The 19,166-nt window shown below is 34.2% G+C and overlaps 1 protein-coding gene across 2 annotated transcripts in view; it reads left to right on the top strand.

Moving 5' to 3' along the window:
• Nucleotides 1-19,166, top strand: part of CCDC172 (coiled-coil domain containing 172) — a 56,513-nt gene that overhangs the window by 9,886 nt on the left and 27,461 nt on the right. Inside the window, exons 4-5 of one of the 2 annotated variants that reach the window (XM_033181684.1) lie at nt 6,683-6,799; nt 7,981-8,146. In XM_033181684.1, the coding sequence (XP_033037575.1) occupies nt 6,683-6,799; nt 7,981-8,146 (283 nt within the window). The remainder of the gene's footprint in view (nt 1-6,682; nt 6,800-7,980; nt 8,147-19,166) is intronic. The other variant, XM_033181691.1, reaches the window with a different exon arrangement.

The following is a 19,166-nucleotide window of genomic DNA, read 5'->3' as shown; positions in this document are numbered from 1 at the left end:
AAGGCTGTATACCTCAGTTTCCTTTGTTCAGATGAGTTCCATGATTTCAAATATAGTCTAATTTCTTCTGGTTAAAAATTCCTCCCAAAAGAGACAGGGGAAGGAAAGGGAGAGATGTGACCAACACAGTGAGCAAATGGATCAGATTATTACTCTAAAATATTCCTTTAATTCTGAGGTCCTGCTTCTTCCCATCTTTACTGAGATTTCTTGCTTATGTTCCTACTGGAAGACTGGGTTTTATTCCTGGGAAATTCTGAGACCTTCTACCATTATATTTGGTGAACATGCAGTAGACTACTTTTCAAAATTAAAATAGTTTTATTGTTTTAACTCTTTATAAAAGTAGTGTTTATTTATTGCAAATTATTCCAAAAATAGAAATTGGCAAAAAGCAGAGTGAAAATCACCTATAATTCCACCACACAGTTAACATTTTCATAGGCTTTCTTTCAAAATTGTTTTAATGCATTTATATTTTTCTTAAATAATTTGCTTTTTTCTATTTACTGTAACCTAGACATTTGAGCAAATATATATATATAAGCAATTTTAATTGCTGCATAGTATTCCATTATATGTTATACTATATTTTATTTAATTTCCTAGTGATAATTATTTACTATTGTATTAATAAATTACTGTTTCTTTCTATCATCATTGCAGTGATAATTGTATACGTACATCTTTGTGCACTTATGCTAGCTTTTTAGGGTGAAGCCTTAGAAATCAAATTGCTCTGTCAATGGGTCTGTAATTTTTAAGGCTTTGATTATTTTTAAATTGTCCTCCAGAAAAGTTGTTCCAGTGTTATTCTCACAGTTTTACTACTCATACACTAGAAATTAATATGTTTTACAGATATAAAAATGACATCTTTTTAGTTTTAATTTGAATTTTTTAACTTAGTATTTTAAATTTGTATGTGTATTTACCTATTTCTATCCTGTTCTAGTCTTTTCTGGTTGGCATCTAGCTTTTTATTACAGATATTCTTTCTTTATCATTTGTTGCAGACTTTATTATTTGTATCTTGGCTTTTTATGACATGATTTCTAGTAAAAGTTTAGAGTTTTGTGTTGCTAGAATTTTTAATGTTTTAGTTTGTTTCTGAATCCATTCTAGGCTTGGGAAAGCCTGTCCCATTCCAAGATTTTAAACAATATCTTTTTCTAATACTTTTATAGTGGTTTTCTTTTTTTAGATATTTTAAAGAAAAATGTTGTCACCTGAGTAAATGTCACATGTTCCCCATTGATCAGACATACACTGTCTTTATGATACAGTGGTGTGCATGTGTATGTCTATACTTGTATCTGTGTTATATATTCTATACTACTTTATTAATCTATTTGTTTTGGCACCAGTGTATTATTGGCTTAAATATATTAGCTTTAAAATATCTTTGACTCTCTGGAAGGGTAATTTCTTTTTCAGATTTTTCCTGATTCTTTTCGTGGTTTATATTTCTGGATAAATTTGAAAATAATTTTGTCAAATTAAAAAGGAACCAAAATCATTGGAATTTTCATTAAGATTGCACTAATTAAGATTGTTGTAATTTATGAAGAATTGATGTCTTTATAAGTCTGAGTCACATTTAAGAATATAACATATTTTTCTGTTTATTCGGATTTTCTTTTATGTTCCTCAGTAGGAGTTTTTCATACAGGTCTCAGATATTTCTTATTTGTGTATTTTGTTTGTCTTGGTTTTGCTGTCACGAATGGGATATTTTCCATGCTTTTTTCTGTTTGTTGTTAACTAGAATAGATTTTGGTATTTATTTTGTTAATAGCTTCTTTACTAAACCCTTTTTTTATTTCTTCACAGTTTATCTATACATTTTCTTGGATTAATATATAATAATGGGGCCAGGTGTGGTGGCTAACACCTGTAATCCCAGCTCTTTGAGAAGCCTAGGCGGGTAGATCACCTGAGGTCCGGAGTTTGAGACCAGCCTGGCCAACATGGTGAAACCCTGTCTCTACTAAAAATACAAAAATTAGCCAGGCATGGTGGTGTGCCCCTGTAATCCCAGCTACCCTGGAGTTTGAGGCAGGAGAATTGCTTGAATCCATGAGGCAGAGGTTGCAGTGAGCCAAGATCGTGCCACTGCACTCCAGCCTGAATGACAGAGTAAGACTCCATTTCAACAACAAAAAAATATTTATTTGTATATAATATTTAATATGTATAAATATATGTATTATAGTTTATATAATAGTATGTAGTATATATTGTATGTGATATTATATATATTATATATGATACATATGTAATAATAATAAGGCCACTGTGGCTGGAATGGGGCAAGTGAGGAGGTGACTGATAGGAGAGGTGGCTGGAGGGGGAGTGAGGAGGTGAAAATCAGGTAAAGCCTTATAAACCATTGTCAGGCGGTTATTTCCTTCCTTGCTAACTATATTAGGATTACTATGTCATAGTAAGTTATTCTTTAAGCATTGCCTCTGTGATTTGGAAAAGTATAAAGAGAGATCTTTTTTATAAAAACCTTAATGTCTGCTATCAATACAATATTCATTAATGTACCTTGGTATTTAGAATGTCTTTTATCATATAGTCATAATAATGATATATTTTCCCCAATTGTTATGATTTTAGGAATGTGAAATTTTCTACATAACTCTTAGTTTTTTTTAAAATGTAAAGTTGCCTATTATGCTATGGGGCAGAGTATTTAATCAGCAAAATGTCAGTTCCTCAAGGCTGAGGTTATTTTTAACAACAGCAACCACAACAAAGAGGACCTATGTACTTTGCTAGCTTGGACCCTAACATTAATTTTAAATCCTATGTCATTTTCAAATTTTAAGTTCTCCTGGCAGAAAAATACCTAAAGGCACCCAGACAGCAAGAGTAGTGAAAAGTCACAAATCATGGCTTTGCTGGAAACTGACCTAGTTGACCAGATAAGTCAGCTCACTGGGAAAACTATAAGTTCCATTAAAAAATCAAATATCCCAAGAGGAATAAAACAAGGAAAGGAAAAACAGTTTTTATTGCTGAGAGAAGCAGAATTAACCAGGGAGTTGGCACTACTATAAATTAGAATTTTCCAAGACAGTAATATTTTCTGACAAAGCTTGGCTATTTGATTCCAGATTCTAGAATATAACTTTTTTTTTTTTTTTTTTTTTTTGAGACAGTTTCACTCTCATTGCCCAGGCTGGAGTGCAATGGCACAATCTTGGCTCACTGCAACCTCTGCCTCCTGGGTTCAAGAGATTCTCCTGCCTCAGCCTCCTGAGTAGCCGGGATTATGGGTGCCCCCACCGACCTGGCTGATTTGTAGAGGGGGGTTTCACCATGTTGGCCAGGCTGGTCTCAAAACTCCTGACCAGGTGATCCGCCGGTCTCAGCCTCCCAAAGTGCTGGGATTAGAGGTGTGAGCCACCGCACCCGGCCTATCACTTTAAGGCTATATGCAAATGTATTTTTTCATTTCTAGTAGGAGATCAGATAGAAATGAAAAAGAGAAAATTTTATCACTGCCATTAGGAACTTCTCACCCTTTTCTTTATATTGTCTGTATTGTTTTGGGATCTTAGTGGATAACTTAGGACACAGAAGCAATGGATTTTTAAGTTTTTATTTACTGTAAAATAAATGGTTCAAGCTACATAGACATAAAATATGCCTCAGTTCAAACCTGACTCAGATATGTTTAGAAATATTTTTATATCACACTCTAACATTTTATGTATTATCTCCCCAACTCTGATCTCCACCCATTACCTTTGTAACAAAAAAGAGGTAAGAGGATTTTCTGATGATTATTTATTCATCTTTTGATCCTATCAATACATTCAGGATTATATTTGGAATATTTACTTAAATTTTACATATCAGTAGATTTAGTTTTCAAACACAGGAACAGAAAAAATAAATCAGTTGGGACAACAATAAGAACAAAAAGAACCATCTGAAACATTCTACGAACAGGAGACTATGAAAAGCTCTTTTATTTCTGAAGAGTTGGTAACTTATACTTAACAAAGAGGAACTGGGCAGATTCAAAAGTGTTTTTTTTGTTTTCTTAGTTCCACTAAAATATAAAGTCAATATATTAACAATATAGGCCTTATCTAGCTTCTGCAACCTTGATCTATTGATGTCCTTAACAATGTGAAGCAGTATATTATAGGCCTCTATTCTTGTCCTTCCTGACTTTAACTTTCCCAAACTCCTGCTGCTTTCTCCATCATTCTATTTCTCATACTTACCAAGACTTTTTGTATTAACATTTTTTAACCATAGATCCTATGTAAATTTGAAGATTAATGTACCATAATCTTTCTGTAGTTATTGACTCTCTGGGCCTCTTTAGATCTGGATTAAAAGAGGCAAATATGGAAGTAAATGATAAAGACGGAAGGTAAGACAAAAAGGGAATGAAGAGGAGATTAATACTAAAAATAAAAACAAAGAAGCAGATAACTTAAAATGGATGATTTACATAAAATTTTAGGGAAGAGGAAAATTATGGATATGCCTTTTTTATAAATCTTTAGAACAGCTGTCTACTTTTTAGTTTTTGGTATATAGATTTCATTTTTTAGGTAATGGTAAAATATTCTGGTTAAGTGCCAATATGTCGCCTAGCTCTTCTTAATATTGGTTATTCTCCCTTTTAAGAAATAAGACATGGGCTCAGTGGTAATTTAAGCTCTTAATCATTGATAGCTGAAACGTAGCACCTTAATTTCTGAGTCCTTAACATAAGGCTTTTCTGAATTTGAATAATAGGTTTGCTTAAGTCTGATTTAGAAATTTGTTAGTTTAGTAAGTAATATTTTCCTCATTTTTGAGTTCTGGGCTTGACGTAGGTCTTTTACAACAGACCAGTGGTATACATGGACTTACAATTCATAAATTGTGTTTCTAAAGGGTACCATACTTGAAATACCTTAGTAGATTAAACCCACATTTATCCAGCTCATTATTTGGTCTTTAAAGCATTTTTTGTGGACATTCCTGGGCAATGTCCACAACAGTAACTCAGAGTTAGATATATATTGCGATCACCCTTCTCAGTAAGCTCGGGTGGATCTAGGATTTGGTAATTTCCTTAAATGTTTATTAAACTTATATATTTCAACTCATTATCACACCTTAAAGTCCCTTTTTAGCTCTAGAATTACCTTTTCATTACTTTGAAATAGTTCTGACATTTCCATGTGAACATCAGGATTTAGAAGAAAGAAAGGCAGAAGACCTGGATTTTAATCCTAGATTTGCCTCTAATTAGTTATACAGCCTTTGTAAGGTGTTTAACTTCTCTGGACCTCATTTTATTCTCATTTACTTAATAAGTATTAAATAGTCATGAAATATATTTTATTCTAAATAAATGTGGTGGATTTCAAGATCATACTGTAGTTTACCCTTGTTACAAATTTCTACATTATTTTATAGATTTGGCCATATGTTTTCTAATTTCTGTCTTCTGAGACAGAAAATACTAACCACCTATTATTCCTTCCCCCAATCTTTAAAATGTGATCTCAGTTCCTTTGATTATGTGAATTGGACCTCTTTAATCTTTCTCTGTTGATGCCTTTCTTAAAATTGGGTTGATGAAAACAGTACCAAGTACTGAAGATATGGGCAGATGGGCTACGATTTTACATAAATGTAAGATCATATTTTCTATTTTATTTCAGCTACTTTTTAAATGTCAATATTTCTAGGACGTTTTAGCCATAATATTTCAAACTGTCTCTTAAGCCAACCCTTTTGCCTCTGGACTAGACTATTTCTAAGCTCTTTACTATTCAATATCTTCTGGGACAGAGATTTCACAACCTGTCTTTCACCTTGAGGAAGTTCTTATAACTACCATAAATCTTGCTTTCTGCAATTTAAATTGAATTTATATCCTTTTTCTTTTCTCTGTAGAGATGGGAACAGCCTCAAACTGGAAATGATGCTTTCTTATGAGGGCTAGTACTGAACATAGTAGAAAAATTACAGTATTTCCAGTCCAGCATCATTTTTAGCTTTTATATATTAAAGCTTCCTGACTTCGTTTCAATACTCATCTCTCAGGAGATGTTGTTTTTTAAGGTCCAAATGAAATAACAGTTGCATGTCTAACATTAATGTTTATTATACCTTTTGCTACTTAGAACCAAATGAAGTATTAAAATAAAAAATGAGTTCTCAAAACCCATTTGATATAACTATAATCATGTGGGACTGGGTTTTTGCCTCTGCTTTGTAGATTTTATCTTATTATTTTATTAGTCATATTATGTACATGATTTATTCATTCATATATTCCTTATAAGCTGTGAAAATAGAAACTTGTTATTTAAAAACAAACAGTCTTAAAGCAGATTTCAATGTGTGTATTGAAAAAGTTTTAGTACCTAAGCTAAGAATTTTTCTAGGTATCGAGAGGAAAAAGAAAGCACATTCTCTGTCCTTGAGGAGCCTATAGTCTTATTGGGGGAAGAGATTATAAAATTGTAACTATAAAGTACTTACAAAATAATACAAGATAGTGTATATAAAATAAGATATTTGATGCTGATTTTATTTTGCATTTTAAAGATTAATACAGAATATAATTTATACTAGACAAATCTGTTACCTAAGGCACTCTAAAATGTCTAATTAATTGTGTTATTCTGATTTCTGTTTTTGTACTTTGAAGGTTCAACAGTTTTTTGAAAAATCCTTCCTCTTACAGCTTTTGAAAACTCATGAAAATGCCTTAGAAAAACAGTACAGTGAAATTACAAACCATAGGAATATGCTTCTTCAAACCTTTGTAAGTTTCCAGCCACCTAGAAAAATCTATTACACTAATTATGTAAAAAAGTTTTCAAATATACTTAAGTATGCTTTTAGAAAATTATCCATGTGCATATTAGTAGGTAGTCCTGCTCAGATACAGGAAAGTATTAAGGGCTATTTAAAACCAATTGGTAGAGTAATCCAGTTTGAAAGAAGTGTATGGGCAGGGATGTAATACAGCAATTATTTGCAGTTGTAATAAGCACAAAAGAAACAGTGGAACTGATTTGAATTGCTCAAGCATTGAGACCTTGGATAAAATCCTTTTGAAAGGCAGAAAGTTTCACACTTTAGGCATATTTATGGATGTGGCTAAAAGGATGGATATTGTTAGTATTTTTCTATTAACTCAGAGCCAACAGCCTGAGCAATAGTTTTGAATGACAGTGCCAATTTAGAAATATGACTTATGAATAATTGACATTTTAAAGAAAATACATTTAAAGATAATAAAAATACATTTCTGAAGTCAGAACCACCACTTGGTGGTTTGAAATGACATAGCCACATTGAAAATGTGGCTTAAAATTGATTGACATAGCTTAGAAAAATATGGTGATGTTTAGATTCTAGCATTGTCAAAGAGTTTAGGTTTTTGCATTGTCCACAGTTTTTGAAAATTCTTATTTCTCCACCGTGTTGATACTTCATACAGTGTAAACTATTATTTAAAACTGATTTTGAAGTGAATATATAATTTTGCCTTTATCATCCACATTTTAAAAGTTTTCTTGGCTATCCTTGTTTGTTTGTTTGTTTTCCTGTAAGACAGTAATTCCTTTAAGTGTAGATTTTAATTTTTCAATTTGGCCATTTAATTACTGTCCAGTTTTATGTTATAATTATAAAATGTAATATTATTCTGAATTTTAATACACAAATAACAGATATAATGATGAGTGGTAGGATATCTACCTCAATAATTCTCCCAAAACTTTAAGGTTAAATCTTTCATCTGAAGATCGTTGTTACTATGTAATAGCTTCAGTTTTTTATTAATATTACTATGAGAAAAAAACATTTTTGCCATAATACCAGGAAGTATAATTATATACTTTCGTTGTTAATAATTCCAAAAGATTATATTTTAAATAATTAAGGAAAAATATTATTACATCTAACACCTATATTTCATCTTTTATTTATGTTTTTCAGGAGGCTATAAAGAAACAAATGATAGAGGAGAAAGACAAATTTTTTAAGGAAATTACAGACTTTAATAATGAGTATGAACTAACAAAGAAAAGAGAGCTTTTGATGAAAGAAAATGTCAGGATTGAAATATCTAACTTAGAAAACCAAGCAAACATTTTGAAGAGTGGTATGAATAAATATTATCACCTCATTCGTCTTGCATTAATGAAAATAACTTATTTTGAATGAATGAATTTTCCAAAAATTTAACTTTTTCATGAGCAAATTGGGTTACTGCATAGTAATTCTTTTACTTTAATTGATCTAATGAAGAATGTATCTTCTATTGTGAGCAGTTTCAAATGATTTAGAAGTAAATGTGACATGAGCATTTGGTCATTCATTTAATAAATAAATATCTATTATGTGATAGGCACCGTTCTAGGTCTTGAAGATATAAAAGTAAACAGTGGAGGAAGAAAATATGTAAGCAGACATTTACGGCACATTGTGATGGAAGCTACAGTAGGGGTTAGGATTGGCGCCGTAATCCTCCAACAATCCAGTGTAAGCTAGGAAATAAGTTTACACAGTGGAGTGCAGAGAGTTTTATTTCAGGAACACTAGTGGTAAGGTTTGGGTCTGTGTCCCCAAGCAAATGTCATGTCAAATTGTAATCCTTAATGTTGGAAGTTGAGCCTGGTGGGAGGTGATTAACTCATGGGGACAGATTTCCCCTTTGGTGCTATTCTCATAAGATTGAGTGAGTTATCATGAGATTTGGTTCTTTGGAAGCATGTAGCACCTCCTGCTTCTCTGTGTTCTTCCTACTCTGGCCATGTAAGATGTTCTTGCTTCCCCATCGCCTTCCACCATGGTTTTAAGTTTTCTGAGGCCTCACCAGCCATGCTTCCTCTGTAGCTTGCAGAACCATAAGCTAAGTAAATCTTTCTACTTCTTTTTTTTTTTTTTTTTTTTTTTTGTGAATTACCCAGTCTCAGGTAGTTCTTTATAGTAGTGCAAGAATGGACTAATAGAACATACAGCTAGTATGTGGGTTATTGCAGTCTTTGATGAGATCCTGAATAAAAGCAGTTGCCAAATAGGGAAAGTCAAGGATAAATCAGTTTTCAAACCTCAGAGATTCTATTATAGCATTAGTTTAACGTCCAGTATTTTCTCATCTAAACTAGGTTCAATTGCACATGAGGCTCCTTGGATGTAGTTCTTTATGTAACTCCTTGAGTACATGTCCTCTTGATCTGAAGACCTTAGCCAAAGAAACAGTTGCCCTTCACATTCCCAATATACGATGGTGAGATAGGCATAGGATAATCACTAGTGATACTTCTGTTCAGAAAGCAGAAAAACTGGAGTCATTGTTACATAGCAATTCTGAAATTGAGCCAGGCAAGTACTGGACATTCTTTGATTAGGACTCAGTCATCCTCCCGCCTGGGAATGATTCCCCATGACTCTTGGCACCGCTCTTTGTGCTCTTATTTCCCTTCTCTTGTCATTCCTTTTTTTAAAAAATATACATATTAAATATATATATATATATAAAAGATAGCTTGTGTTTTTATATATATATTAAATATATATATAAAAGATAGCTTGTGTTTGCAATTGTCCTTCTCTGCATGCTTCCATTCTGTAAAAGTTGGGTATCATTCTTTTTTTTACTACCTTGTCCATTTCAGTCCAAGCTCACTGTGTTTATGTAAATACAGTTCTCTTAAAAACTTTGTGGGTCTCACATGAATCCTACTGAGGCTCATTTCATTAGGGAAAAGCCACAACTACAAATCTCTTTGAGATAAGCCCTTTTATACTTTGGCCTTCTGCTAAAACTACTGAGACAATATTCTTAAACTTCTTGGCTCTATAGTTTGACTGAATGGCCCTATCGTTTGACTGAATGGTTCTCTGAGGCATCACCTTGGATTTTTCTGAGGTCTTAGGAAAGGGTTTTTGATTTACATGCTAGATTTAGTTTTTATGATTTCTTAAGAATATTGGATTTTTTCTTTACCCTCAAGACATATTTCTTAGTCGTGAGAATGAAGGCAGGGAAGGCATCTTGTAGAAAGGCTACCAAAGTTGTTTATTTTAATTCCAGAACAACCATTAAGGAAATAATCCAAAAACAAATAGCTAAAAGGACAATATAGAAATTAAAAAGACAGCCTAAAATATACATTTAATCTGAAAGACAGTGGGAAAGGGAAAGAGAGGAACAAAAACACAGAGAACAGACAGAAAACTAATAATAAAATGATACAGTTGAATCCATTTACAATCGTGCATCACTTTAATAATGGGGATATGTTCTGAGAAATGCATTCTTAGTCACTATCATCGTGTTAACATCATAGATTGTACTTATACAAACCTGGATGGGACGACCTATTACACACCTGGGCTATATGGTATAGCATATTGCTCCTAGGCTATAAGCCTGTGCACAATATTACTTATACTGAAGACTGTAGGCAGTTGGAACACAATGGCAAGTATTTGTCTACCTAAACATATATAAGTCTAGAAAAAGTACAGCAAAAATGCAGTATAAATGATTTTTAAAATCTCTGTAGGGCACCTTTATAGGGTATTTACCATGAATGGAGCTTATAGAACTGGAAGTTGCTGTGGGCGAGCCAGTGAGTGAATGGTGTGTGAATGTGGAGGCCTAGAACATTACTGTACACTACTGTAAACTTTATAAACACTGTGTATTTAGGCTACACTAAATTTGTAGAAAGAATTTTTCTTCGAAAGTAAATTAACTTCAGCTTACTGTAACTTTTTTACTTTACAAACCTTTTATTATTTTTGACTCTTCTAATAACAGTTTAAAACACATATTGTATGAATATACAAAAAAATTTTTCTTTATATCCTATTCTATAACTTTCTTCTATCTTAGAAATTATTTTTTTACTTAAAATTTAAAAAAAAAACCTGAAACACAAACATGCACATTAAGCCTACACAGAGTCAGGATCATTAATATCGCTGTCTTCCACCTCTACATCTTGTCCCACTGGAAGGTCTTCAGGGACATGGAGCTATTATCTCCTATGAGAACAATGCCTTTGTATATGGAAATACAAATGACTTAACAAAAGTCAAAACAATTTTTAAAAGAATAAAATTTAAGGATTTGTATTCTGTGATTTCAAAATAGACTAAAATTCTATAGTAATCAAGATAATGTGTCACTGCCTTAAAAACAGGCATATAAATAGTTGGAACAGAAGAGAGTCCAGAAATAGAAATGCATGTTGTCAACTGGTTTTCAACAAAGATAGAAAGGCAGTTCAGTGGGAAAAGGAAAGTCTTTTCAATAAGTGGTGCTAGAAGAATTGGACATCCATTGCAAAACAATGATCCTTAACTCTTCACACCATATTATAAATTAACTCAAAATAGGCATACACCTAAACACAAAAGCTAAAATTATGAATTTCCTAGAAGAAAACATAGGAGAAAATCTTTTCCATCTTGGAATAGGCAATGATTTCTTAGATGGGACACAAGAATCATGAGCCGTGAAAAGAAAAACAGACACTTAAGAAAATTAGAAGACCCACAACAGTCTTGGAGAGAATATTTGCACTAATATATCTTCCAGTGTACTGTTACCCAGAACATAATGAACTCTAACAACTTAAAAAACAAGAAGGGCAAAAAGCCAATTATAAAAGGGAAAAAAGTTGAACTTCACAATAGAGTACTAATGACCAATGAACATGTGTAAAGATAATATCTTTAGTCATTTGGAAAATACAAATTAAAATGGCAGTGATATATCACTGTATATCCACTTAAAGTTAAAAAGACTGACCATACCAAATGTTGATGAGAATGTGGAGCATCTGATACTCATATGGCAGTGATGGGAATGTAAAATGAATGGTACAATCACTTTAGAAAATTGTTTTGCAGTTTCTTAACAAGCTAAATGTACATTTACCAAACAACCCAGCCACTCCACAATGAGATACTCCAGAGAAATGAAATCTATATCCTAACGTTTTGGCAGTTTTATTCACAGTAGTCAAAACCTGAACATAACTTAAATGTCCATTAAGAAGTGAATGGTTTGGGAGGCTGAGGCGGGCAGATCACAAGGTCAGGAGTTCAAGACCAGCCTCGCCAACATAGTGAAACCCCGTGTCTACTAAAACTAAAAAAAATTAGCCAGGCGTGATGGCAGGTACCTGTAATCCTAGCTACTCGGGAGGCTCAGGCAGGAGAATGGCATGAACCTGGGAGGCGGAGGTTGCAGTAAGCCAAGATCGTGCCATTGCACTCCAGCCTGGGCGACAGAGTCAGACTCCATCTCAAAAAAGAAAAAAAAAACAACCCAGAAGTGAATGGTTAGACAAAATTGACATATCTGTGGAACGAAATACTTGGCAGTAAAAATGACTAATTATACTGGCACACTACATGGACCCATTTCAAAATAATATGGTGATTAAAAGAAGCTAGACACATGCAAACTAATCTACAGTAATAGCAAGCGGAACAATGGTTGCCTGGGTCAAAATGGATGAACTGTGAAGGGTCACAAAGAATCTTTTGGGGTTGATAGAAATGTACAGTTTCTTGCTTGTGGGCATTTCATAGGTGTCAGTGACTGTCAAAAGTCATGAAATTGTATGCTCTAAATGAATATACTTTATGTAAGTTATTTCTCTATAAAATTAAGAAAAAAAAAGTCCCTGATATCACAAATACTATAGGAGCCCTCTAGTTTGGTTCCCTTTTTCCAGAAATATGGATTTATTTTAAAAGATTTGTTTTCAGAGTACCTGGTATTGTTGGATTTTATTCTTTCAGAAAGTCTGTTTCTAGGTATTTCATAACATTTTCATGTAAAACTTTAATCTCCTTAATAGCAGGGACTTTTATTTTGATTAATGTGCTGGCCCCAACAATATGAATGAGATAATAATAAATTGATGACTGCTTCAAAAGGAGAAGCACAAGATGATATGAGAACACATATAAGTAGACTTAAAACTGTCTAGGAAGTTAAGGAAGATTTCCCTCAACAAGTTGCCTTCAGACTGAGGTCTGAAGAATGATACTGATTGGCCAAGTGAGAGATTTGAGTATAGACGTCAATTAGATAGTTGTAATTTAAGTCAAGAGCTCAGAGAGAGTTCTGGGCTAGAGCTATTACATTTTGGGACTCACCTAGAGAAAATTTATTGAAAGAAAATGGACAGTACACTGCAGAACCTCAGGATTTTCAAAAACGTGAGTGAAGAGTCTAAGAAAGCTTCATGAAAGATGGGTGGGAGCTGACGTTACCTAGGGAGTGAGTATTTGAAGGCATGATCAACCCATGTTGATTGCTGCTGAGCTGTCAACTAGAATAAGGACTAAGAAGCAGCAATCGGAGGTCACTGGTGGCCTTCCGGAAAAGGAGCAGATTGAGATAATAAGCAGGGCAAAAGCCAAATTATAAGGAGTTGAGCAGAAGGAAGAGCAGAAATGGGATATCTATTAATAAAATTCATTATATTAATAGATTACCATTGGAAAAGCATGTGATTGTTTTAAAAAAGGCGATGTTGGGGGAAGGAGGGAAAAATGGTGGAGGAGAGGTGAAGGGAGAGGAAGAAGGAGAGAGAGCGAGCTTCAAACTGGCATCATGATTAACAGTGAAACTCTAGAAGTATTTCCATAACAGTAATAAGGGAGGATATCCAATATCATCACTATTATATAACAGTGTTCTAAAAGTATCAGCCTATAAAATTAGATACACAGTAAATATTGGAAAACAAAGACAAAATTGTCATTAGTTGAAGCTGATACAACTTGATTTCACTGGGTTTTGTATGTGTAGTTGTATCCTCCACCATTCTTCCCTCCCTCCCACTACATCTCCTTTTTGAGACGTTCATATTTCCAACTGTCATCTATTAATGTAATGAATTTTATTTATATATATCCTGTCACTAACCTTACTTAGCTGTGCACTCTTAGTCTTCTAATGTATTACTAAATTTTATTTGATAATATCTTGTTTAAGATTTTTGCATCAGTATATGTGAGATTAATCTTTGTGTGTATATAATGTTGATTTCACAAAAAGCATACTGATGCTTTCTTCTTTCTCTGCTTGGAAAAATGCACATACTATAACTACCTATTCCTTCAAAGTTCAAAAAGCTTAGCCTATGAAACTGTTTGTGTCAACTCTTCTTGGTGGTGGTGGTGGTGGTGGTGGTGGAGAAATAAGTTGTTCAAATTTTAAGTAGATATTAGAGCTGTTGACTTCCCAGAGCAGTTTAGCTTCCATTTGTCTTCTTACCTGTCAGTGTTTGCTCTTCCATTCCCACTTCTAATTTGTGCCACATCTGTTATTTTCTGACACTTGACTTTTCTCCTCTTTCTTCCTTCATTCTGACCTTGCCCACTGAGCTTTTAGCGCACAACTATGATTGTTAGTCAGCCAGTTTCATTGGTTTTGAATAATCTCCATTTTTAACTTCATAGCTATTTTTATATTAATACTATTTTTTGCTACTCACTGGTTTTTCCCACTGCCAGATGTTATCTTTGATTTACTATTTTTTAACTACAGGATTAGTGCCTGTTCTCACTCCTTGAGGTTGCCAAAATGTGAACATCCATTTTTTATAAAGATATTATTAATACTGTACTATTGTATTAAGCCTGTTAGGTTATGTTTTGTTTAAATATGGCAAACCAAGCTTTTCAACCTGTTTTGCCATCCCTGCAGCATCTAGTGCCTCTCCACCTTCCAGCCTCACCCAGCAGCTTCTTTGTGCTAAAGGCATGCTGCCCTCTTTTGTGTTCCTAGATTGTATCCTGCTTCCTCCTGCCTCAGGACCATTGACTGTGTCTATTTGGAATACTTTTTTAATCCTTTATCTAGTTTATGGGTTCCCAACCCCTGGGCCAGTACTGGTCCATGGCCTTTTCGAAAGCAAGCCACATAGCAGGAGGTGAGTGGTGGGTGAGTGAGCAAAGCTTCATCTGTATTTACAGCAACTCCCCATCACCCACATTACCACCTGAGCTCTGCCTCCTGTCAGATCAGCAGTGGCATTAGATTCTTGAGTGTAAACCCTCTCGTAAACTGTGCATGTGAGGAATGTAGGTTGCATGCTCTTTATGATAATCTAATGGCTGATGATTTGCCACTGTCTCCCATCACCCCTAGATGGGACGGTCTAGTTGCAGTGAAACAAGCTCAGGGATCCCACTGATTCTACATTATGGTGAGTTGTGTGATTATTTCATTATAGATTATAATATAATAAAAATAGAAATAAAGTGCACAATAAATGTAATGCAATTGAATCATCCTGAAGCCACCCCCTCCCCTTCCCCCAGTCCATGGAAAAATTGTCTTCCACAAAAACTCCCTGGTGCCAAAAAAGGTTGGAGACTGGTGATGTAGTTAACTTCGTCATTCTTCTGATCTCATCTCAAATGTTACATCCTCAGGAAATCCTTCCGTGATACTCCACCCTCCCAATTCCATATTAGGTCAGCTCCTCTGGTTATATTCTCTCATTGCCCTCTGTGCTTTTTCTTCAAAGCATTGTAATTACACACTTGTATGATTATTTGATTCCTGTCTGTTTCTTCCACTAAAGTATAAACTTTCACAGAGAGAGGAACTACATTTGCTTACAAATGTATTTCTGAAATGTGCTGAGTTTATTCACTCATTCGCTAATACTTGTGCACTTCTTGTGTATCAGGCATTTTTATAGGACCTGGTGTTACTGTAGTGACCAAGAAAAGAAGAAAAATATCCCTGCCATCATCCAGTATGAGAGATGGAAGAAAGAGAGGGAGGGAGAGGAGAAAAATAAGGGAGGGAAGAGGGATAGATAGATAAGGGGTGGGGTGCAGTGGGGTGTGTGGTACAGTTTTACATAGATGTCCAGGGAAAGCCTCATTGATAAGGCAAGTTTTGAATAAGACCTGAAAGAGGTAATGGAATAAACCAAGTGAATACCTGGGGGAAGAGCATTTCACCAAGAAGGAAGAGCTGATGCAAATCACCTGAAGAGAGATTGTGCGTAATCATTTTTGAGGAAAGGCAGAGCCTAAGACAGAGTAAAAAGAGAGGTCATGAGATCAGAGAGGTGACAGGAATCCAGATATTTTTAAACATTGTGGGTCGTTCTAAAGACTTTAACCGAAGTGAGATCAGAAGCCATTGGAGGACTCAAGCAAAGGAGCGAAGGGTCTCACATTTGAATAGGATTACTTTGACTGCTGTTGAGAACACACTTAAGGGAGGTAAAAGCAGAAACAGAAACCTAGAAAGTGGTGGCCGTAATCCAGATGAGAGATGATGAGCAGCTGGATCAGGGATGCAGCATAGAAGTGGTAAGTGGTATTCAGGTTCTAAATATGTTTTGAAGGTAGCAAGCAGGATTTCAAGATGCACTTGATGTGGAACATGAGAGAAAGAAGTGTTAAGGTTGACTTTAAGGTTTTTGACTTGAGAAACTAGAAAGGTGGAATAATTGATATTCAATATATCTGTTTATAAAATGACCGAATATTTATTTTAAACATCTGATAATTCATAGATAAAAGTTCATCACTTTTGGCTTCAAAATAATGGTGGTCATAATGTTTTTCTCAAAATGTTCCTCTTAATCATTTCTCCCAGTTCTTGAATTCATTTTTCTTAGATGTGAGATAAGCAATATATGACACTTTTTCCTTGCTTGGCAATATCATTTAATGATTGGCAACATACATATGAGAAAAACAACTTACATGTTAAAAGATGTAAATTAATTTTGATTGTCTTAGTTGGTTTAATATTCATAACCATAAAAGCTAGCTGTTGATTGGAACATTGTGGGTTTTAGGCCGTGGAAGAAATTAAAACGTGATTACCACATCAATTATACCTAAATAAAGCTGTAAATAAAAATAACAATAAAATAATAGTGAGACAATAAACAAGTGGGAAAAAAGTTATCAGCACAAACACAGTGTTTATTCTTTTCTGTTCTATAAGCCTCATAAGAAATTGGCGTATTTGTTTTCTTTTTTTCTTTAAAGGGTTAATCTTTAGACTTACCTTTTTCATGTAGCCTAAAGTGTCCGGGTTAAGAAAAATATATTTCAGGGCCGGGCGCGGTGGCTCAAGCCTGTAATCCCAACACTTTGGGAGGCCGAGACGGGCGGATCACGAGGTCAGGAGATCAAGACCATCCTGGCTAATACGGTGAAACCCTGTCTCTACTAAAAAATACAAAAAACTAGCCGGGCGACGAGGCGGACGCCTGTAGTCCCAGCTACTCGGGAGGCTGAGGCTGGAGACTGGCGTAAACCCGGGAGGCGGAGCTTGCAGTGAGCTGAGATCCAGCCACTGCACTCCAGCCTGGGTGGCAGAGCAAGACTCTGTCTCAAAAAAAAAAAAAAAGAAAAGAAAAATATATTTCAGAAATATTTAAATTCAATATTTCTCCATTATTCTTGCCTAAGTTTTAGAAAGATATTTTTGTCATAGAATGTCTGATAAGTCGATTAATAATGAATAAAATATTGTATCTTTTTTAATCTGTTGAATATTGTGTTATGGTATTCTGGATTCCCTCTATTAAATATTAGTGTGTACTTATATTTATATTTTAAACTTTTGTTTATTAAGGGAGCAGAAGCATAAACGTGAATGTATTTTCTTTTCATTGAATTGTCCACTTTCAGTTACCTACATTAGTGGACAACAACATTGTGAATAATCAAAAATATTTAGTCAATTATATGATTTATTTTAGTGTTGTTCAACATGCTTTCTTGAGCATCTACTGTATATACTACATCAGGCACTGTACAGAAATTGGGATTTAAAGTTGAATGAGGCATAGTTCCTGTTTTCAGGGGAGCTTGTGATCTAATGTGGAAGAGAGACAAGTAAAAGGATAATTTAAGTATTATGTGGAGAACTTTTACTTATCATTGTGAGGAATAATTTTATGGAATTTTCCCTTCTGTTACAACTGAAAGACTGAAGAAAATAATATGAAAAACTACTTTTAGATATTGAGGACAAGAGAGTACAGGAGCATGATCCCTGAGAGAAGGGAAACAAATGAGGTAAGCCCTAATTGTCCAAGCCTTCTCACTGGATACAGTTTTTGGATAGTAGCACTGGGAGGAGGAACTTAAGCAATGCAAAATGGTCTGAGTTGCGGAAACAAAGACTGGAATTTAGGGAGGCCAAGTTAGCTAGAATTTTCAGGACAATGTACTTGAGAGAACAGATCTACACAGAGAAAAAGCTCCAGAAATCTGGATTGAGATCCTCTTGAGTCTTTGAATATACTTGAACCTGCGTATACAGATGGGAAACTCCACTGAGCTGAATAAAGAAAAACTACTGGGGAGCAATAAGGTGGACAATTCTAAGAACTCGTATGGGAATGGAAGACATTCATGTTCCATCTTGTCATAATAGAAATATTTCATTAAACAGAAGAGCTCTGCCTTAATAGTAGGATTAAATTAAATTAAATATTCTTCTAGACCTACCCTAAAAAACTCTTATAAACAAGATTTGCACATGATCCATAAGTAGCTTACCTGCCTGCTAAAACAAACATCAACATCCTTTATGGGAAGATAACAAAACTCATTTAACAAAATAGTAAACACAATGTCTGGTATACAGTCAACAATTACTAGACATGTAAAGAAGCCGCAAATTATAACTCAGAGCAAGGAGGAAATTTGTTCAGTAGTAACATACCTAGAAATGATATAGATGATGCAATTAGAAGGAAAAATAATTAAAACTTCTAGAAATATTCTAAATGTACTCAAGGACATGAGCATAATGAGGAACTAAATGGAAGATATAAAAATAACCAAAGAGAAGAAACATTTGACAAAATTCAACAACTTTCATAATAAAACCACTCAATAAACTAGGGATAGAAGGAACTTTCGTCAAGCTGATAGACGGCATCTATAGAAAAACCCACAGCTAATGTCGTTCTTAATGACAATGGAATGAATGTTTCGCCTCTAAGATCAAGAACAAGACAAGGATATCTACTCTTACAACTTCTAATCAACATTATAGTGGGGGTTTTAGGCAGAGCAATTAGGAATAAAAAAAGAAAAAAAAATCCATGTTGGAAAGGAAGAGGTAAAACTATCTCTATTCAAAGATAACA

This window comes from Trachypithecus francoisi, unplaced genomic scaffold (genome assembly GCF_009764315.1).
Source record: "Trachypithecus francoisi isolate TF-2019V2 unplaced genomic scaffold, Tfra_2.0 Contig01579, whole genome shotgun sequence".
Lineage (NCBI taxonomy): Eukaryota > Metazoa > Chordata > Mammalia > Primates > Cercopithecidae > Trachypithecus > Trachypithecus francoisi.
This window is presented reverse-complemented; position numbering and strand designations above follow the sequence as displayed.